The 23,933-nt window shown below is 37.0% G+C and overlaps 1 protein-coding gene across 2 annotated transcripts in view; it reads left to right on the plus strand.

Moving 5' to 3' along the window:
- The window catches only part of timeout (circadian regulator timeout), a 669,268-nt gene that overhangs the window by 311,263 nt on the left and 334,072 nt on the right, over positions 1–23,933 (plus strand). For both annotated transcript variants that reach the window (XM_073960207.1, XM_073960208.1), the window contains exon 11: positions 23,793–23,893. In XM_073960207.1, the coding sequence (XP_073816308.1) occupies positions 23,793–23,893 (101 nt within the window). The remainder of the gene's footprint in view (positions 1–23,792; positions 23,894–23,933) is intronic.

Below are 23,933 nucleotides of genomic sequence, written 5' to 3' on the forward strand. Positions count from 1 at the left end.
ACCGGGTTAGACCCGGTTCTACTGAACCGATTAAAGTGGATATCGTTTGAAAGCTTATGAAAGTATCTAACACATAGTGTCATTACTTTATCCGGTTCCCCTCATAATGTACTTACGCGGCTAATTTTTTATTTGACCTTTAGATCGCGATATCTCGAAAATGGTAAGTCTTTTTTAAAGATCGTAAAGACCGCTCTTGTAGACAATTATTAAATCTACAACTTTTATTTTAGTCGGCTTTTGCTAAGTCTTACCTTTTTTGAGAAAAATTAAAAAAAAACTAAATAATGCCTCCAAAAATGACCTTTGACCCCGAATAACTTGTTTTGCACACATGGGATCGATGGGGACTGTTAGGACGTTGCTTCTAATGGCCAACCCTAGCTTTCCACTAAAATTCAGCTTTGTAGGAATTTTTGCTATTTCCCCCTTATACGCATGTCTATTTTGACCGGACTATAATGTTTTCGTCGAATCTCGTTCGGTGCAGAAACCAGCCGGACAACCAAGCGAGTCATTTCCACGACTCTTGGGTCTGATTTCTCGAGTCTTTAACCCTTGGTAGACCGTAATAGGTGTCCGTTCTTCGTGCTTCGCAGGTAGTCAATTTCAAGATTCCTAAAAGTGTTCGCAACTTTTGGGTCAGATCTCTCGCGTCTTTAACTCTTTCGTAAGGGGTGTTCGTAATCTCTCGGTAATGCTTCACAGACGCCTTGAAGTTCCGCAACTATTGGATGTCCTCCCTCCCGCCTTATCTCTTAGCAGACCGTATGAGGTGTCCAAAACTCCACGTAATCTTTCGCTTATAACTTTTCGTGAATCCGTTTAGAGTTGGCAACCTTTTGATACTTTCTCGCGCCTTAACCCTATTTAGATCGTAAGAGGTGTTCGTAACCCCTCTGTGTCCTTTGCGACCTATCATTTCCAAGACTCCTTGAAGTGTTCGAAACTCTTTTGTCTGATACCTACCCTTGGTAGACTGTAAGATGTGCCTGTAACCCCATTGCCCAGTGGTGGCACTTACATGGAAAGGTGTGACAAAAATGCTTCTAGATAATATATCGAAATGAAATTTATATCAATTGGACCTCGGGGGCTAAAAACACTCTTACAAAAATATTGGAGTCCTAGGTCCAAAATTTCTCGTGACTCCCACGTAACGAATCATTCAGAATTGAAGTATTTAACTGTTGCCAACATATTGTTTAACCTAATTCGCAGATCTCTCGCGTCTTTAACTCATTCGTAAGGGGTGTTCGTAATCTCTCGGCAATGCTTCCCAGACGCCTTGAAGTTCCGCAACTATTGGATGTCCTCCCTCCCTCCCTCCCTCCTTATCTCTTAGCGGACCGTATGAGGTGTCCAAAACTCCACGTTATCTTTCACTTATAACTTTCCATGACTTCGTTAAGAGTTGGCAACCTTTTGATACTTCCTCGCGCCTTAACCCTGTTTAGATCGTAAGAGGTGTTCGTAACCCATCTGTGTCCTTCGCGACCTATCATTTCCAAAACTCCTTGAAGTGTTCGAAACTCTTGTGTCTGATACCTACCCTTGGTAGACTGTAAGATGTGCCTGTAACCCCATTGCAACCCCATTGTAACACTTACATGGAAAAGGTGTGACAAAAATGCTTCTAGGTCATATATCGGACTGAAATTTATATCAATTGGTCCTCGGGGGCTAAAAACACTCTTACAAAAATATTGGAGTCCTAGGTCCAAAATTTCGCGTGACTCCCATGTAACGAATCATTCAGAATTGAAGTATTTAACTGTTGCCAACATATTGTTTAACCTAATTCGCTGTAATCCGGTACTAGGAGTTGTTATTGCATAGTAAACGTCCCCGCTAGAAACTGTCAATATTGGTCCATGATTTGCTATACCCCCATATATGATTCTATCTCGATTTAATGTATTTTACAGATATTTAACAAATTCTAAAAGGATTAGGCTTCAACAGTGAACTCAGATTTTAGAACAGAATTTATAAATAAATGTGACATTGGTCCACTTTTGGTCACAGCCTCCATAGGGTTACCATATATTTTTCTGTACTCTATAAGATTTAATCGTCTTTTTTCTGCAGAATTACGTATTTTTGGTTCTCAGTGCTGGGAAAATTTCCACGTTTTAACTTGTTGCAACATTAGGGTGTCCCAAACAAGAAAAAATAGATATTAAAGTATATACCCCCAAAACTTTTTATTTTTCAATCGCGAGTTTTCAGTGCGGCTCCAAGTTACCACGATAAAAGAAATCACTAATAGCACAAAAACATTATATTGAACATAAATGTAAGAAAGTATAATACAAATAATTTTAAAAATTCAAAAAATATGAATTCTGCAAGTAAAACTTTTGGTCATAACTGCCAAAACCACAAATTTCCGCAAAAAGTCTATACAGTTTTGAAATCTACAAGCGCAAGGCTTTAATTTGGTACTAGTGGTCATTTGTGCGAATTTTTATAAAGTGACTAAAACTTTAATTTAATTTTTACCAATATTATAACCAAAATATTTGGCAACCCTTGCACTTCAGAGAAATTTTCATAACTAGAAAAATTAAGCTTATGCAATTTACTAAATGATTTAACTTAAGTTAAGGAGTTAAAAATAGACCTTTGTTTCATAAATTCACTTAGAATATAACTATTTTTTCTCATTTATAAATACATTTTTTCTTCAAAATTAGTCATGTTTGTGAGGCTTTTTCTCCTCGAGAACCGCGAAAAATGGAATTGGAATTGGAATGGAATTGGAATGTCTTAAAGTGATTTGCATCTTTGTATTTTTCAAGTGACGTCATGCATTTTTTGATTATTGTCGTTGGGCGCATCCACTGTGCATTGGTGTCCTTTGCGGGTAATCATTTCCATGACATCTTGAAGAGTCCGGAAATCTTGGGTCTCCTCCCTTCCGCTTTATCCCTCAGCCGATCGAATATATATCACATTTTACCTTCGGGGACCAAAACAGCTATTCATAACCCCTCAATGTCCTTCGCGGGTAGCCCATGGGTCCCTCGTGCCAAATCTCTCTTACCTTCCTTCCATACCTTTGGGTTGTGGTAAACTTAGAATCTTATTCTCTTTGCAGCTTTAGTGGATTATATAAAATATCTGCAATGTTTTGGGAGAACTTATCTAGATTTCCCACTGAGCCCTACTTATAGGGAGATATTATCCAGGTATCCCAGATAGACAAAGTGACATATCGTCTGCTCCGTCGGAAAAGGTCGTAAGTCCCTCTCAATAAATTTTTCAGGAGGAAGAAAAAACATTCCAGCGCTTTCTGTATTAAAGATTTTATTATGGTGGTAAAGGCAGTATTTTTCGTTTATTTATTCCGCTTCAATACCTGTACTTTGTTTGATAAAATTCCGTCGCTTTTGGGAGGTAATTGGATGTCTTTGGACTTACGACCTTTTCCTTGTACAGTTTTGTATTTTTGTAGGGACTTACGACCTTTTCCTACAATTTACGGACGTTTTTAAAATAAAATATTTATACTTTACAAAACAATGTGGAAAGGGCATTATAAGTTTGTTTTGTCCAATATTCGTGTAATATCGCGAAGTATTCGTCGTAGACCCCCTCCTCTTGACATTTTTTCATATCTTGATGAGATAAAGCGATCAAGCTATGTGTGTCCGTCTATCCATTAACAATTGTAATAAAACTCCAGTCTTCAATTTTGGACCGATCGTCACGAAATTTTGTGGAGAGGTCGGGGTCCGACCAGAAGTGGCCCCATTAGATATTGGTTATGATCGAAAGGTGTGAAATGGACCAAACCCACAATTTTTACCCGACTTTGTAGCTGTCCTGTAGATCGCAGTTATATTCCGATCGGAGCGAAATTTTAAGAATGATTTGAGTTTAAGACAAAGAACAAGCTTGCAATTTAACATGGTGATGAGATAATTATTAGCGGGTTTAATGGACCAAAAGTTTTGTATGAAATCTTATATATAAAAGACAATGTGTGTATGTTTGTATGTTCCGCATAAACTCAAAAACGGCTGAACCGATTTTTTTGAAAATTTCAGAGAATATACAAGGAACAACCGAGGTGAAAATAGGCTTTATAGTTTTTGAATTTCGGAGGGGTCCCTATTTTTTAAAAAAACACTTTTTTTGCAAAAGTTATGAAAGTATCGGTCAGAAAATTAATTTGCGAGGCAACGGTTGTTGAATCTCCGACCCTAAGTACTTATTCCATGTAATTTTCAGATTATGAACAGGAATGTCCCTTGGTGGAATTAGGCTATATATTTTGTTGAATTTTGGAGGAACGGGTTAAAACTGTGCCCTATTTTTTAAATGCGCTATATATATAAAACTTACGAACGATTCGGTTTCTCCAATCCTGGGTACATATTTTAGCAATAAGACCCGACCAGAGTAAAATTTTAAGTCGGTATAATCATGACCGTCTGTCTGTCTTTTGAAGTTAAGATACAGCTCGCAATTTTTAAGATAGATCTTCGTGATTTGGTATAGAAGTTTCTATTACTTCTATGATGTTTGGTATTGACGTCATCAGAGCTTTCAGAATCACCGTGAAAACCATAGGGAACTAGACCCATCACACCATCGTCTAATTCAATTCCAAATTCATACTGCTCTTTGTTAGCAAAAATCATGATGTCTTCTTAGTTTAATAACATTTCAATCAATTATTATTTTAGAATCATTTAATAATATAAACATTGCACTTAAACGTCCGTTAGAAGGTATTTATTGAATTCAGAAAACTAACTAATATCGTTATATGAATAAATGTCCCTAGAGAAACCACAAATTATCAGTTGATAAAGTTAAGTAAGATATACGACTGTAAAAACTGTAAAAATGTTGATTTTTTTTAAAAATTTTTCAATATATGAGGTATTTGAACATATACAGCATCCCAATTTGTATCAATGAAAAATGCCAAAAGTCCATCTTTCATAATCAGTTCGCATATAGGGGAAAATAGCTTTCAAATGTAAATTTTCGTTGCAATATAGAATTTATCACATTTTTGTTCACAAGTTCGGTCCACAGGCTCCGCCAAATATCATCCGATTATCATCCAAAGGTGTAGGCTAGTTCTTTACATTGTACCCCAACCATGGATAGCGTTAAACATTATATCTGAACTACATTAGCTGTAGTATTCTTTTAAAGTATACATTTTCCTGTGGACTTACGACCTTTTCGTACTCAAATTTGTACGTTTTGTGGACTTACGACCTTTTCCGACAAGGGCAAAACGTATAGAAAAACGCGACATACTACCATTTTCTTTGTATCATACGACGTGTTTTGACTTGTACCATCATCTTGTAACAAAAACGCGATTTCCAAAAAAAGTGGACTTACGACCTTTTCCGGCGGAGGAGACGATATGCTTTCCTGAATATTTCATCCATTTTCAACTTCTCTACAGGTGGTGTCGTAAGACACACCGTGTCACTGATGTTACATGACTCGGGGTGCACTCATTGATATGAGTGAAGACTTCACTTGTACCTCCGGTGGTACATATGTAATGTAATATCATACCCAGAAATGGTGGCCCAAAAACGGCCTTGCTCAGGCAATGTAAAGAGCAAACACACAGTATAATATTCCCCCTAACTGTTTCTAAATGCCAAAGAAATAGTTCCGAATTTTTAATCATAGAAATTACTATACTATTTCATTAGTAATTTACTTCCTTGGCGGGAGAAGTATACCATACTGAAAATTAATAAGTTTTCTTAAAATGCGTGTCTCACCTGATTTAATCGCTCATTACTAAATTTCTACCCACCTACCTACCTATAAGTGAGGCAGATGATGATTGTGTCGATGTCGCCGATGATGATGGTGACGACGAAAATGGTAGCAATGGCATCATTATTGATGTTGATGTTCATGCTGATGCTTGTAATTACTTCTGAAAATGTCATCAGCAACACATACGATTCCTTGTAACACCTCCGCAATACACCTTGCTGCAAGGTATTAGGTGTCGTGTTAGATAGGTAATGACTCTGTGTGCAAAAGAACACACACACCGCGTATACACACGTTTTTCCAAATGAGCATGTTACTGGGGTTTTATGATTCATAAATTATAAACATTTTTAATTAACGACATAAATGAGCGTTACCAGCTAAAGTGGAGCTGCATGCACATGGATGGTTAGATGAGCAAAAGATGGTATGTCATGCTGCTATTTGCGGAGGAAGATTCTGTGCTCTGTGCTCTAACCACCTATGCGTTACCACATTAAATTCAATAAAATTGTGGAATCGGTTGCTGGTTCATGACTATCGGAAAAGGGGGAAATGCATGTGAATGTTCCGAGAAAAATTACGTGTCGATATTGTCCTAACGGGGGTTGGGTATTTGTTTAATTTTATATCATTGTTTAGAGGTTCTAAGAAAGTTCGGTTACTTAAAATAAACACAAAGAATTTCTGTCAATTCCTAATTAACTTAAAAATAATTGTCAATCATTAAGTGGTAAAACGTTGAAAGTCTTCCAAGCTAACCGAACTTTGTTCAATGGTTAAAAGAAAAACCACATTGGATGGACGAAATTTGCTGTAGCACAATTCATCACAGAAAAATAATACGATCGGATCAAAGAATATAGGATAAGCCCTTTGAAATTCGTCATGCTTAATGCTCAATATATTTGAGTTAAGAACAAGTAAAAAAGTATCAGTCGCCTTGGCCGATAGAGATATAACCTCAGCCTCGGACCTCAAGAAAAGAAGTAACACACAATACTTCTGTAGTGGGATTCTGTAACTCATTTTTGCTGTTATCGATAATTGTCGGTAAAATTAAAATGCTTATAATTTCGATAATTAACGAAAATTTTCGGTATGTTAACGATGAATAAAAAGTAGTCGCTAGCCTCTACCGACACAAACAGTGATGCCAACTTTTCTTTATGTTTTTAGTCATAATTTTGCGATTTAATTTTACCGATTTTTGTCGGTAACAGCAAAAATGAGTTACAGAATCCCACTACTGATGTCTATATAATACGATGTACAACGTTTGAACCAAATCGGTTTCTCCCTTTAATGGTTATCTTACGTTCTACCTAATTCGGTTGGCGCCGACAGGCTTGTTTGGAGCTTTTGGGCCACTATATCAAGAAGTGAGGACTTGCCGCTGAAAAACACATGTACCGTTGTAATGGAGAAAGTGAATACAAGTTGTCACAACAAAAACCAAAGAGTTTCGTAGTCCAAATAGGTATCTGAAGTAGTGGACCGATATAACTCATCTTCGAACTTAAACTAAGTTTGGATAAAATATTACTAACGCCAAATTTTTGACCAGCCAGGCAGACGGACGGACACGGGTAAATCAACTCCAATTTGTCTGAAACGGATTGGTCCAAACATACTTGGGGGTCTAAAATCATTATTTTAATGAGACACATTTTGTCCGTATGAAAGTGTATATGTGCAATATTATTGAAAATTTAACATCGTTGAAGCTAATGTTTACCCCTTTATAACTCGCGAATAGTGGTTGTATATTGTACAATTTAAATGCTTTTGGATAAAATGAAAAATAAAGAAAATAATAAAATATACCAATTCTTTTATTGACCTTAAGCCGAAATAAACCAAACAAAGGATAAAATGAAATGTTTTTAGATTTGGCAAAAAATATTGGCCTTCAAAGTTGATTTGCGTGGAAAAATCATATATAAGAACGAAGAACTCACGAATCTGATTTATTTGATATATGTGTCGTGAATGTAGCCTACACAGCTTCAGAGAAATCTGTATCCACATACGAACATTTTGTGCGAACAAATTTCTAAAAATCATATATTTCGGGTCTAATTTTTACAATTGGCATTCGATTTACTCGTGCATGATTGCAAATATTACTTGTTAAAATCCATCTACTAAAACGCGAGATAGGAGAAATTCCAATGTAGGAAAATCACCTAATATTGTTTTTGAAAATATCGCGCATTTTATCGCCGATGCTACATCTTAGCGTTCAAATTATATTTCGAAAAATATATACAAATTAAAAGATATAGTCTTGCTGTACATGAAAATCACATGCGGACAAAACGATTTTGATAATTACGCGATTTACACATATTTTAATAATGCATATAAGTTAAAGCGGTTTATTTGATCTCTATTTCCGTTTAAGAAGTCTAATGATTTATTTCAACAACCCGATAACTTTCCTCAATGGGAAACGTTCTATATGAATGTAGATAAAGCAAAATCCGGCCATTTTCTTGGGAGTTTCAAGAAAAATAAAAGAAGTACTCTTATACAATTTTTCCAATATTTTCAACTCTAGAATGCACGTGAAAACTATTATTCCAAACCAAAATTTGTTTTTTGTAACACAAATATGTGCGTATTTTGGCTATAATATCCTAACTACTATCCCGATGATTATAAGTTTTGTCTAATTTGATTCCCCGTGAAGTCTTTCTTTAAAACTGTTACTTTTTTGTAATTTTTGACGGGTAAATGGACCTGTATTTTCAAAAAATTCGGATTACATTTAAAATTTTGTCATTTTTTTTTTGTAAATTCCGCGAATGCTGAGTAACATTTTACAAATATTATGCAATCTACTTAATGACGTCACTTCGTGATAACTTTTGAGTGACAATTGTGCTCAATAAAATAATTAGCGTTTTTATAATAATTTTTTCTTAAAAGCAGAAGTAAAACCGCGATAACATTTGTCCGCAACAACCAAAAATTTGCTCGCGAGCGGATTTGTACTGAGGAATTTTTTCTTAACCTATGTACCAACAAGTGAGCCAAGGCTATAGTCGGGTCGGGGCCGACTATGTGATACCCCTACCCCTGTTCATAAGCTTTTGACTAATAAAATTCAAAATATTAAAATTGGGATTGCTTAGCGCCTTTGCTCTGAATGTCTTCATTAACACAGATCAATTTTTTTGAAACGCATTTAAGTGCATCGACGTTAGAAATAAAAAATGGAAAAGTGGGATGTATGCCAAACATCAATAGGCTTCTTTCTCTGTTAGACCCCCATCAACCCCCAAAATTTCGTGAGGATCCGATCAAAATTTCGTAGTGTGATTGCACAAAAATGGAAAAAGGGATGCATTACCGACTATTGCGATATCTCTGTTGTTTGACCACCTATGACAACCTACTTCACATCGTTGTAAAGGTGATATTTTCTACTTTCCTTGCCAGGTTTTGCTTTCGATATACTTCCTACAGAAGGGAAATATTAACTTTGGAATAAAACGTTGGTCTTTTTTCCAAATATTTTTTTTTGTCACCTTCCGACCCCTGAATAATATCCGACCATTATCAAAAATCAAAAGGTTTTTTCCTCTGTGGGACACCCAAAATTTCAACACCCAAAATTTCGACAATCCAATTAAAATTGCGACCTGTAGCGTGATTTCCAAAAAAGTGGAAAAATGGGATGTATTACCGACTATTGCGATATCTCCGTTATTTGTATACCTACGCCAACCTGCTTTACATCATTGTAATGATGGGATTTTTTACTTTCATTGTTAGACTTTTCTTTGGAAGGTCCGAACCAAAGCTGTGATATTCGTCATTATTATTAAAATCGTCATTATTATTAAATGAAAAGTTGTGTTCTATTAGCGGCTTTTGCGATATCTTCGTTGTTTGACCACCTACTACAATCTACGTAACATCGTTGCAAAGGTGATATTTTCTACTTTCATTAGCAGGTTTTGCTTTTGATATACCCCTTTTAGAAGCGGAGATATTCGCTTTGAAATAAAACGTTGACTTTTTCTCCAAATAAGTTTTTTCCCATTCCGACCCCTGAATATTATCCGACCATCACCAAAATCAATAGGCTTCTTTCTCTGTAGGATCCCCGATCCGATCAAAATTGCGACCTGTAGCGTGATTACAAAAAAATGAAAAAATGGGATGTATTGCCGACTATTGTGATATCTCCGTTATGTGGCCACCTACGCCAACCTACTTTGCATCACTGTAAAGATGGGATTTTCTACTTTCATAGTCAGACTTTGTTTTTGGAAGATCCCTAACCGAAGCTGTGATATTCGTCATTATTATTAAAATCGCAAAAATAAAAAGTTGGGTTCTATTAGCGACTATTGCGATATATTCGTTGTTTGATCACCTACGAGAACCTACTTTACATCATTAGAAAGGCCATATTTTCTACTTTCATGGCCAGGTTCTGCTTTTGGTATAACCCATATTGAAGCTGAGATATTCCTGTAGCGTGATTTCCAAAAAAGTGGAAAAATGGGATGTATTACCGACTATTACGATATCTCCGTTATTTGTTCACCTACGCCGACCTAGTTTACATCATTGTAAAGATGGGATCTTCTACTTTCATAGCCAGGCTTTGCGTTTGGAAAGTTCCCAGCCAAAGCTGTGATATTCTTCATTATAATCAAAATCGCAAAAATGAAAATTTGGGTTTTATTTGCGACTATTGTGATATCTTCTTTGTTTGATCACCTACGAGAACCTACTTTACATCATTAGAAAGTGATATTTTCTGCTTTTATTGTCAGGTTTTGCTTTTGGTATACCCCGTATAGAAGCTGAGATATTATCTTTGGAAAAAAACGTTGTCTTTTTATCCACATAAGTTTTTTGCCCTAAATATTATCCGACCATCACCAAAATCAATAGGCTTTTTCCCCTCCGGGACCCCCATCAACATCCAAAATTTCGTGACGATCCGATCAAAATTGCGACCTGTAGCGTGATTGATTACAAGGTTTAGATGGACAGACGGACGGACGAACGGACTGACGGACGGACACACATAGCCAGATCGACTCAGCTCGTCGAGACATTCATTTTGGTATATATAAGTATGGGTCTACGACCATTATATCGATGCGTTACAAACTTTTTGGCCAAAACCAACTTATAATACACTCCCCACATAGTGGTGTAGGGTATACAAATCGTTAATGTAGCGCGAAAAGAAAAAAAATTCAATTTTTTGGAAATGGAATATGAAATAATTGGCAACATTTCCCATATACACTTTTATACGACCAAAAATGTTGCCTCATCGAAATAATAAAATTCGTTTCAGACAGTTTGGAGTCGATTTAGCCACCTAGCTGGTGCGCACGATAACTCTCGTAACGGATCAACCGATTCGAACGAAATTTTGAATATCGTAATATTTTGTCCAAACTTAGTTTAATTTCGAAGATCGGCCAAATTGGTTCCCTCCTTTGGGTACCTCCCCCACAAAAGTTCAAAAATGTTCTGTAAAATGGTGTAAACGATAACTCTCGAAGGGAGAAATTGATTTGGTCCAAACTTTGCACATCGTATTATTTCTTCCAGTCATGTATCAGGTTCGAATATGGACTAATCGGTCCATTGCTTCGGGTACCTCCCACACAAAATTCGGATAAGGTGAAGTTTAAGACCTCCACTCGAATCGTTTTGAAAATTTTTTCGGTATGTTGTCCTTGAGGCTTCCATTACGACGGTATAATTTTTTACTTGCACAAGTCCATACTTCCTCAGATATTGGCCTAAAAGCTCCAAGAAACCCTGACGGCGCCAACCAAAATAGCAAATCCGCAAGATAATTCTCGCAGGGAGTTTCTGATTGCTGCAGGCTTTCATGTAGTCATGTATCAAGTTGGAATATGGACTATATCGGCTCACTCCTTCGGGTATCTCCCACACAAAATTCGAACTTTAAGAGCTCCTCTCGCATCGTTTATATTATTTTTTCAGTAGGTTGTTCTAGCGGGCTCATTTACAACGGTACAATTTTTTTTCCGGAGTAAGTCAATACTTTCTAAGATAACGGCCCAAAAGCTCAAAACCCTACCGGCAAATACTAAAATGGCTATTGTACAATATAACTTTAAAACTTTTTCAAAAACTTCTTCCAAATTTAGTTCATCGTAATTTTATATTTCGGGTCTATTTTTGGAGAAGTTTGGTTACTAAAAATGTTTGTTTATATGTCATTGATTTGGTATAGCCCCACATTTCAGTACGGTTTTTTTTTTTTTTTTGGTCAGTGGCTGAGGGTATCTCCGTCAGCACAGCTGACTGATAATTTCTTACTTGTCCTATTATTTAGTGGATAACAACTATTCTGACGGCTGGTTTCACATTATAGTCGTCAAAAATAACCTTGCAACATTCCGATTATTTCCTCCTTATTAGTTACGTAATATAGGAACAACGTATTATGCAATTTTCCGTTGTGAAAAAACAAACAAGAGTAACTTATATTCACCTACCGGTGTCATAGGTGTCTGTGTACACGTTCAGCAAAAGCAGCAAGGACAAATAGTCTATACTGACTGATGCAAAAGACTTTTCGCAATAAATATGAACAAATGTTTGCGTGAATGAAAAAAAACCAACACCGTACAGAGTCGTTTCCGCTATTGCAAATGTTTTATGAGCGGGTGTGTGCTATCACAGCTGAACACTGACAGTAACCGGTAACATACATAAATATTATGCTTAGTAACTGATTTGTCAATTAATCATTGGCGTAGTGGAAAGTGGGTAGAAGGAAAGTTCTCTCAACTTTCCTCCAAAAAGCAATGGAAATGATTCTGGAACTAATACCAAGCAAAGATATCTTAATATTTGCCTAAAAGTATGCACCACACATATCTTGGTGTCTATTACTTCAAATACGACGAAAAAATGAGAATTTTGTTAATAATTAGTCTGCTCCAGTACTGCAAGACTCTACTAATTTTTACTATTTTTTTGATAACATAAAGGAAAAAATGTTATCGTAGTAGAAAATAGTAGCTTCTTGCAGGTTCTGGAATATAACAATTATTATTTATTGTAGATCAATTGTATTTCTTGTATATTCCACAAAATCCCACATGTAGCTTACGACTCTGCTTTTTGACATTGCATTCATTGGTTCATTAGAGTAAACAAGGCAACGACTACGATGCATGAAATGACATGAATTTACTGACTAACATAAAATGCCTTCTTTGGAACAGTTACAACCGAACGTCCCATAAAAGGAGAGTGTTTGCCCCTGATATGGTTTAAAATTACCGCTGTTGTTGTTGATATTTGTTACTCTGAGCATCACCACTTAATGCATCTTCATTGTCTTCCAGTTCTATATGTCTTCCTTAACATATTATATTGTCTGACTGGTGTGTAGTTGTTGTATTTTTATGTAAACAGAGAAAGTTTAACCAGCAACGGTGGCCAGAGGAAACACATTGGGTGATGTAGCCTTTAAATAATGATATGTTTGTATCCTCATCCTTTAGGCGATCAAAAAAGTGTCTCATCGAAATGATGTTTCCCAACAATTTGGAGTCGATTTTAACCTGTCCGTTCGTTTGATCGTCTGGCCGGCACTATTACTCTTGGACATACATATCAAACTTGCACAAACTTAGTTTAAGTTCGAAGATGGGCCATAACGGGCCACTGCTTCGGGCACCCCCTCCACAAAAATTCAACAAATACAAACATGCGTACAAACATAATTGTCTCTATCAGCAGACCGCCTGATTTCATCACCTCTGGCCGCGGCACTTTCGTCAGCAATGGAAAAGCTAAATGGCCGAGTTTCAGAGATATTACTAACCACCGCTTCATAGATCTGTCCAATCCTTCTGATGTTCGGGTAGCAGAACGGACGTTCCGAGGTATCATCACTGCTCCAGCCGATCGACATATACCTGCTGGTCGAATACCCGAAGTGAGACCAAACTTCCCAGCAGAGGCGATGGGATTAGCAAATGAGCGTGATGAGCTTCGTCGTGCAACCCCAGTGATCCCAGAGTCAGGGAGTTGATGCTGGAAGTTAACAGAGTGACCGCTTAGCATAAGCGGAACAAGGGGTTAAATTGAAGTTGCAAGAATAAGTGAAGTAAAGGCAACGGTTAAATCACTCATGAACTTCAAAAAGGACGAAGACAGGACCTCCACAACTTACAATGGATGCTGTTGCGAATGTCACCAGGGACGCTAAGTCATTCAAAGCGTTGGGCTCTGATGGAATCTCCATGGTACTGATGACACAGCTGGATATATCGGTAGTCGTATCTGTAGTATCTCGCTAAAGTTCTCACCCTGTCGATAGCCATCCATATCGTTCCCAAAGTCTGGATAATAGGCAATGTGGTCCCGCTACTGAAGCCCGGCAAGGATGCCAGCAAATGTAAATTGTACAAACCGATTTCACGTTTGTCGACTGTAGAAGTGTTAGAAATAGGTATCCAGTTGCTGATCATCAGTATGGTTATCGTAAGCAACACAGTACGACAACAGCGCTGCACGCCATCTCCACTCAAATTAGTCGAGGACTCAACCAGATCAAGCAGAGAGAAAGTACCGTGATGGTGGTGAATGATAAAAGCCTTTGATAATGGACGGTAGAGGTGAGAACAAACAGCAGAATTTCAACCACCAACTACACCAAAATTCTAGGGTTCATATTCGACAGCATCTTCACGTGGTCCGCGCATGCTACAGATTAGATGTAGAAACAATGTCCTCAAGTCCCTAACCGGCAGTACTTGGGGTGCAGATGAAGAAACCTTTGTTCACCACATATAACGCCATGGAAATTATTCGAAAGGCTATTCTCGTGGCTACAGTGGACCGTCTTCATGAAGAGACAAAGATTCATACTTTCGTTGCAGCACTTGCTCAGGTGTTCCCGTGAGAGCCATTCTAATCAACCATATGGTAGATGGACCCCCACCCAGGCATGTCAGGAGGGATATTTATGATCTTGAAAGAGAGGTACAACGTTGCAAGAGGGAGCCCCTAGATCAACAGACCTATTAAGCAGGTTTAAATAGCATTCACACGGATGCCGTCGCTGATGTCATAAACAACTATCGTGTGAATGCGATCTTCTGAGAACATCCTGCATTTATTGCAGCTGAGGAGCGTCAGCTGCCACGACAAACCAGATTAGTTTTGGCTCAGCAACGCTCAAATTTCAAAATTTGTCCAAAAGTGCAAAAAAAAAACGTTATGATTTTTTGAGACAAATTGTAATTTTTTTTTTGGGGACAATTCAATACTTCTTGAGATAAAATCACAAAAGCAATAAAAATTCTGACAGCACCAACTAATTGGGCACGTTAACTTAACGAATTGAGTATGCGATTTGGCTTTCGTAAAATGTATTTCAAACCAACATCAAATTAGGTTCCAGGATCGTTTTGACATTTTTACCGTGGATGCTCCTTGTGGTCGGCACAAGTACTTGTGGAATTTATGCAATATGTTTTCAAAATAGCAATATGTTTTATTTGTAGACACAATGCAACTTCCTTTATTCGCACTAACCCCATTTCAAAGCCACTCCATCCAATGTAATTACCAACCGATTTAGATATAGTGGCGAACAGGTATTGTCATTCAACATTTATTGTTCCACATTGTGTCGTCTTTCAGTGTGCAATTATCTCCCACAACGATGCGCGTTACGCAAATTCCAACATGTTGTAGCTACTGTACGGTCTGATGGGTCAACGGTTTGAGGGCGCGACGCGGTTGAAAGCAACACAAAGGATGTTAACAAACCAAGAAGAACGAAACGTTTAATTAAGTCGATGTTATTGTGTGCTTCGTCTGGAAAATAGCAACAGTTCGTTCGTTACAAATAACATAAACAAGATGCACACCTCAGCATGTGCATGAGGTCTAAGCTGTGGGAACAACAACTACCATGGATGGATGGCTGGTACAGAAAAGGATACGCCACACGCAACAGTATTGTATCTTTTATGTCGCATCACCATATATTTCTCACCCATCAACTATGGTGGTTCGATGATGGTGTTAGTGGTAGATGCTGTGTAAGCCGTATCAGCTTTTGGCTTGGAGATATTTTTCAACGAACAATGTTCCACCATTTATCTTGCACACACGCACAGCTGTATCTATTACATTGAATACACCTACAAGCAATGCTTTACAATGCAGATTGTTATATAAGTTTTTTTGTTCGTATTTCTGTCTAAGCCATCGATGGAATACATACACATCAGCGTGGATGCATGTATGCATGCACTTGTGATAAATCTCTCTGTTGAAGATTATTAAAAATTTAAATCATCTTTAACTAACCAACTTCAGCCAACCGTATTTCGTTTGAGGTTTTTTCTTTGTTGTTGCCATGCATTTCGCAAAAGAAAACGAATACTGAACAAATTTTCCCCACAAAAGTTCAAAATTTGTTGCTAACATGTTGCGCACGATAACACTCAAAGAGAGTAACCGATTTATACTTGGTCCATACTTTGCACATCGTAATATATCTACCAGACAGATCAGGATCGAATGTGGACTATATCGCAAAACTCCTTGGCGTATCTCCCTTACAAAATTTCGGAAAAGTGAACTGCTCTCGAATGCTTTAATTTTGTTCAACAACTTGTATTCGCTTCCCCCATAACAACGGTACAATTTTTTAAGTGCATGTCCATTAGGGTTATGACTTTTCGACATTTTTTTTTTCAAAAATGACTTCCTGTAACACGGATTAATGAACTTTTGCCTATTAATCACTAAAATAACATTTATTCCATTGGAATATAAAAAAAGTTCACGTACAAATCGATTTTAAAAACAACAATTAAAAACGGCGTTAAGTTCGGCCAGGCCGAACTTGTTATACCATCCACCACAAGTTGAATTGAAGTAAAATGAAACAATTAGTTTCCTTTCGTTTATGAAGAAGACTAAATACCAAATTTCAGCAAGTTCGGCAAAGCAATGTGGCTAAGGCCATGTTTATATTAAAGTCTTTTTGGGTTAACCTTGTTAATTAGGATTTTTTTAACGTTTACGCATAGGAATTTACATTTGAAACTCAGTGGGTTTGTTAAATCCGGTTATATATAAACGTGCTATAACTTTCAATATACCGAAATTCGGGAGGTACCGTTCCATGGGCTATATCACATCGTTGGCCTATACCTTAAAATTTCTGGCAGAAAGTTTCTAGACTCAAAGAAGACTAAATACCATTTTTCCGATATTTCGGTAAAACCTTTAAAATAACGAAAATCTATGGGAGATATAGGAACCCGCGGACCTATACTGTGGAGGTATCCTTCTACGGGGACTATATCGAAACGTGGACCTATACCGACAATTTCAGTTAGAAAGGCATGTACCTGCAACAAAGACTAAATACAAAATTTCAGTCATTTTGGTGTTTTCTATGGCCACAACCTACAAAATACCGAAAATGGGGAGGTACCTTCTATATAAAGCCGTGGACCTATACCGAAAAATTTCATATAGAAAGTTTAATAACCCAAATGAAGACCAAATGCCAAATTTCAGCGATTTTGGTGGATTATTGTTACCACAACCTTCAAAATACCGAAAATCGGAAGGTACCGTTCTATGGGGGCTACATGATGGCGTGGACCTATACCGACAAATTTCTAGGGGAAAGTTTTGTACCCCCGGCGAAGACTAAGTACCAAATTTCAGCTATTTCGGTGTGACAATGAGGCTAAACCCTTCACCAGACCGAAAATCGGGTGGTACCGTTCTATGGGGGCTATATCAAAACGTGGACCTATACCGACTAATTTCATATGGAACGTTAAATACCCCAAATAAGAACTAAATGCCAAATTTCAGCCATTTCGGTGGATAATTGTGGCAACACCCTTTAAAATACCTAAAATCGGGAGGTACCGTTCTATGGGGGCTATATGAAGGCGTGGACCTATACCGACAAATTTTTTTTGAGAAAATGTATGAAATGGAAAATAAAATTTTTTCTCAAAAATTATTTCCTGTTGCACGAATGAATAAATTTAATGCCTGTAATTTCAACGTCTGTGTAACTACCCGTTTACAGCTACCTATTAGTTATCTTTACCTACGGGTTTGGTAATTTCTACATGCCATTTACCGAGGCGTGTAAATTTTGAAGTCATGTGGTAATATTGGTGATTTTCATTCATTATTTCGGAAAATGATTGCCACATAGAAGTGTTTTACAACTTTTAACACATTGGCAACGATTAATCAGGTAAAATTCTTGGTGTAAGTAACACGGCCGTTTTTGACTCGGTAACGTTACCAAGCGTTGAAATTATAAAATGTTGCTTACACGGGAGATATCTGTGAACTCATAGATAGCTACGTGTTGAAATTACGGACATAATAACTAAAATAACGTTTATTCCCTTCAAATGTTAAAAAAATGTCATGCACCAAACACTTTGAAACAATTTTTTTTTTTTTTTAGAAAATTATATCATTGAGAGAAAAGCGTTTGCAACATTTTTGTGATTCTCAGAATTAAAGAAAATTAATGGGCAACAAATGTTATGTTAGTTTGGTTATCTCATGTGGCTCTACATTTATTTTCAATTATATATCTGCTTACAGTGAATTCAAAAATTGCCTATAATATCGATAAATTCAAATTTTAAAAACATTTTGTGAATGAAGTTATTTAGAAAATCCCTACTTCCTGATAGAATGGTTCAAAGTTTAGACAAAAAACTCTACAGCCACCATATGTAGTGGTTGTTGCGCACTATTGATTCAGGGTTGTTCTAAACTTTGCACATCGTAGTATTTCTCCAAATCTTAGACAACGTTCAATACACTCCTTCCGGTACCTCTCTCCACTAAAGTTCAAAAATTTTCGCTGACATCTACACACGAAATCTCATAAACAGAGCAACTGATTTAGTTCAAACATTGGATATCTAAATGTTTTTTTTCCAAACGTAGCATCCACTCTTTAGGGAACCTGCCTCATGAAGTTACTCCTTGTGGTCCTTTTTACAGTGATATTTTCCGTGGACAAATCCATGCTTCCTGATATAATGGCCCAAAAGTTTGAAATTATACGGTGACCAACAGAAATGACTGGCGATATCTATCGAAAATAATGACTCCCACTTCCAAGACGGATTAAGTAAAAAAGTAACAGTCGGCTTTGCCGACAGACATATTCCCTCGGCCCTAAAATTTATAAATGGATCGACCATTCCTTCAAAACTTTTGAGTTTTAATCCAAATCCATATTTCATAAATACATAATTTTTTGGGCTGTTACTTTTTTACTTCTTTTGTCTTCCTTTACCTTTTGTCAAACAAGTAAAAAATTGTCAGTCGGCTTTGCCAACAGATGTATACCCTCAGCCAATGTGAAGTGAAACTTTTACTTACGGACAGATCGGATGTATTTAAGGTCTATTCAGAATTTTGTGGCCCTTTTTGGACATTTGAACTTGCCGACAAAAATGTGGATTAGGAATTAACTGCACTAAGACACAAATGTTGAACTTTTGTGGGAAAGGTACCCTTAGGGAGGACCGATATGGGCCGTTTTAGCAGTTAAACTAAATTTTGACAAAATATTAGGAGATCCAAAGTTTGGACCATATTGGTTGCCCAATTCAAGTGATATCGTCTTACCATTTTAGTGGCATTTTTTAATATTGCGGAGAAGTGCCGGAAGTTGTGGACCGGTATTGCCCATGAAACTAAGTTTGGATATAATATGACGAAGACCAAATGTTAGACCAAATCGGTTGAACAGTCTGAGAGTAATCGCGCTCTCCGACTGCCACATATGGTGACATTGGGGTGTATTACAACTTTCGGGTTGTTTTCCCAAGAAAAAACTTTTACCGTCGTAATTGAGGTAGCGAATGCAAATCGCTTCAACAATAATCAAAGTGATTCGAGAGCAGGTCTTAAAGTGAACTTATCCGAAATTTGTGTGAGAGGTACCAGAAGGAGTAGACAAATATAGTCCATATTAGAACCCGATCTATATCTGGTAGATATATTAGGATGTGCACAGTATGGATTACATCGGTCATTCCCTTCAAGAGTTATCGTGCGCAAAATTTTTCCGAACATTTTTCAACTTTTGTGGGGGAGGTACCTTAAGGAGTGGACCGATATGATTTATCTTCGAATTTAAACTATGTTTGGACAAAATATTATGAAGGCCAAATTTTGGACCGAATCGGCAGTTCCGTTCGAGAGTTATCTTTTCACGGTGTCATACGGGCTTTTTGCATCTGTCAGGCTATTTTCTCAGGAAGTATGGAATTGCCCCTGATGAAACTTGTACCGTCGTATGGGGGATAGTGAATACAAGTTGTTGCAACAAAAATCAAAGCGATTCGAGAGTTGGTCCTAATCTGAACTTATCCGAAATTTTGTGTGGGAGGTACCGGAAGGAGTGGACCGATATGGTCCATCTTCGAACATAAACTAAGTTTGGGCAAAATATTACGAAAGCCAAATTTTGGGCCGAATCGGTAGATCCATTCGAGAGTTATCGTGCGCTCCAGACAGACCGACGGACGGACATTGTTAAATCAACTCCAAATGGTCTGAAATGGTTTATGTCCAAACATACTTGGGGTCTAAAACCATTATTTCGATGAGGCACATTTTGCCCGTATGAAAGTGTATATAACCCCGTTAGCATAAATGCTGAGGGAATACAAATTACACCTAGTGTTATTCTTAATGAATATACGGACCAGATTAAAGCCACCCAAAAATGGTACTTAGAGCCGGAGGAAAACTAGGTTTATTCATGGACCCAATAAATGCAAGGATAACGTTGATACGACACTGTGAATCTGCCAGAAAAAAATTAGGATAATTTGTTTTGTACTCTTCGGAGTTTGCACACTGATCAGATTGTGTACCCATTCGGTATTGACGAAAAATTTTTGGTGGAATTTCCTGATGTTTCTCTTGTGTACCTTTTTCGTCTTTATTTCTTTTTATACCCTCCACCATATGGAGGGTATAATTAAATTTGTCATTCCGTTTGTAACACATCGAAATATTCGTCGGAGACCCTATAAAGTATATATATTATTGATCAGCATAAAATTCTATGTCGATTGGACCATGTCCGTCTGTCCGTCCGTCCGTCAGTCCGTCTGTCTGTCTGTTGAAATCAAGATACAGCTCGCAATTTTAAAGATAGAGAGTCAAAATTTGGTACAGAAGTTTTTATTACTTGCAGGATGGTTGGTATTGAAAATGGGATATATCGGTCCACGTTTTGATATAGCCCCCATAGAACGGTACCTCCCGATTTTCGGTATTTTTAAGGTTTTAGCTTCATTATCCTACCAAAGTGGCTGAAATTTGGTACATAGTCTTCATTAGGGGTATAAAACTTTCCCCCAGAATTTTGTCGGTATCGCTCCACACCTTCATATAGCCCCCATAGAACGGTACCTCCCGATTTTCGGTATTTTAAAGGTTTTAGCTTCATAATCACACCGAAATGGCTGAAATTTGGTACTTAGTCTACGTTGGTGGTATAAAACTTTCCCCCAGAACTTTATCGGTATAGGTACATGCCTTCATATAGCCCCAATAGAACCGTACCTCCAGATTTTCGGTATTTTTAAGGTTTTAGCTTCATTATCCTACCAAAATGGCTGAAATTTGGTACACAGTCTTCTTTAGGGGTATAAAACTTTCCACCAGAATTTTGTCGGTATCGGTCCACACCTTCATATAGCCCCCATAGAACGGTACCTCCCGATTTTCGGTATTTTTAAGGTTTTAGCTACATTATCCTACCAAAACTGGCTGAAATTTGGTAGGTAGTCTTCTTTAGGGGTATAAAACTTTCCCCTAGATTTTTTTCGCTATCGGTCCAAACCTTCATATAGCCCCCATAGAACGGTACCTCCCGATTTTCGGTATTTTGAAGGTTTTAGCTTCATTATCACACCGAAATGGCTGAAATTTGGTACTTAGTCTACGTTGGTGGTATACAACTTTCCCCGAGAACTTCGTCGGTATTGGTCCATGCCTTCATATAGCCCCCATAGAACGGTACCTCCCGATTTTCGTAATACTGAAGATTGTGACGTCAATATCCGACCGAAATGGCTGAAATTCGTTATTTCGCCTTCCAAGAGTTATAAAATATTCCAGAAGAGTATTATCAGTATAGGTCCACGTCTTCCTATATCCCCATAGAAGCGTACTTCTTGATTTGCGGTATTTTTTAAGTGTTAGCCACATTCTGTTAACGAAGTATAGCAAATTTGGTATTTGGTCTTCTTTGAGCCTAAAAACATTCCGTCAGAAATTTGTCGGTATAGACCGAAGTTTTGAAATAGCCCCCATCGAATGGTGCCTCACATTGTTTACCGAAATTGCTGAAATTTAGTATTAAGTCTTCTTCATACACGAAAGGAAACTAATTATTCCATTTTACTTCAATACAACTTGTGGTGGAGGGTATAACAAGTTCGGACCGGCCGAACTTAACACCGTTCTTACTTGTTATGTTTGGGATGCTGTTGGTAAACATTGTTGTCTTGTATTTGGTAACCTACCCATATGTTGTCTTTATCAACACTTATTGTTTATATTATAATAATAATAATAATTGTTCCACAAACATCCCTGATGGGACGAGGTTGCCACCGTGGTGCAATGGCAACCGCATTTGACGCTAACGGTTTGCGGTTCGATTCCCAGTCCAGGCAAGATCAAATTTTCAACGGTGGCAAAATACCCCTCATGAATGTTGGCGACATTTTCTGAGTATTTCAGCCATGTACAACATGTACATGTACAAGTGGTGTCTTAGGACACGCCGTTCGGACTCGGCAATAAAAAGTAGGTACCATATCATTGAGCCAAATATGAATCGGGATGCACTCATTGATATGAGAGAAGTCTCCCTCGCCCCTCGTTTTATTATACGTAGCATTTATATTGAAATTATTTGAAAAATGCAAGTGCGAATTTTATACAAACAGCATAAAATTATTTTTTGAAACAAAAAAGTTCCAAAGTAAAAAATGTTTCTCGAAACAATTTTTCTTGTGAAGTAAACACGTTCACCAAATGTTATCAATATTATATCGTTTTCGAACATTTGACGAACAAACGAAAAACAGAAGAAAACACATTTGCCAAAAGTTCGAAAAAGATATCGTGTTCGAAAATTGTGGCAAACATTCGAAAAATATCAGCAATAGGGTTATGACTTTTTGAAAATTTTTCTCAAAATTGATTTCCTGTAGCAGGGATGAATGAACTTTTGTCTAATAATCACTACGCTATCGTTTATTCCATTGAAATATAAAAAAGGTCATGCACAAATCGATTTTAAAAATAGAATTTTTTGAAAAAATTTATGAAATGAAAAAAAAAATTTTTTCAAAAATTATTTTCTGTTGCACTAATAAATAAATATAAGCCAACTAATAACTATAATAATGTTTATTTCATTCAAATATTGAAAAAGTTCATGCGCAAACCACTTTGAAAAAATTTTAAATTTTTTGTTAAAAATAAATATATCTTTAAATAAAAGCGTTTACGACATTCTTACGATTCTCAGAATTGAAGAAAATTAGTGGGAAATAAATGTTATGTCAGTTTAATTATCTCATGTGACTCTAAAGATTATTTTCAATTGTATATCTGCTTACAGTGACTTCAAAAAATTTTCCATAATTTTGATAAATTCAAATTTTAAAATCATTTTGTACGTGAGGTTTTTTCCACCGAATCACCTTATAATTATGATTTTATGTAGTCTTATGGCAAAACTCATCACGCTATTATACGGGGATATGAGGTTGTAAAAAAGTCATACCCCTAATCAGCAACTGGTATGGTGGAAATTTGTATTCGAATCGTCCCAGTGAAACAGGCCATTAAAAATATTTCATTACGAAAACAAAAAAAACTTTATCAATTTTAATGAAAATTCCTTTTCTGTTTTCCTCCAATTTCAACAGGGAAGTTTGGCCAGAAAATGATGTTTTCGGTGCCATGTCAGCTGCACCCGAAGATGAACTGTTGCTGATGCGTGAAATATTTATGCACAACATAACAACAGGTAAGTAAGGCAAACGGCCGAATTAATTATAATTGAAATA

Source organism: Musca autumnalis, unplaced genomic scaffold (genome assembly GCF_047663935.1).
Source record: "Musca autumnalis isolate F117 unplaced genomic scaffold, ASM4766393v1 scaffold_1, whole genome shotgun sequence".
In the NCBI taxonomy this organism is placed as follows: domain Eukaryota; kingdom Metazoa; phylum Arthropoda; class Insecta; order Diptera; family Muscidae; genus Musca; species Musca autumnalis.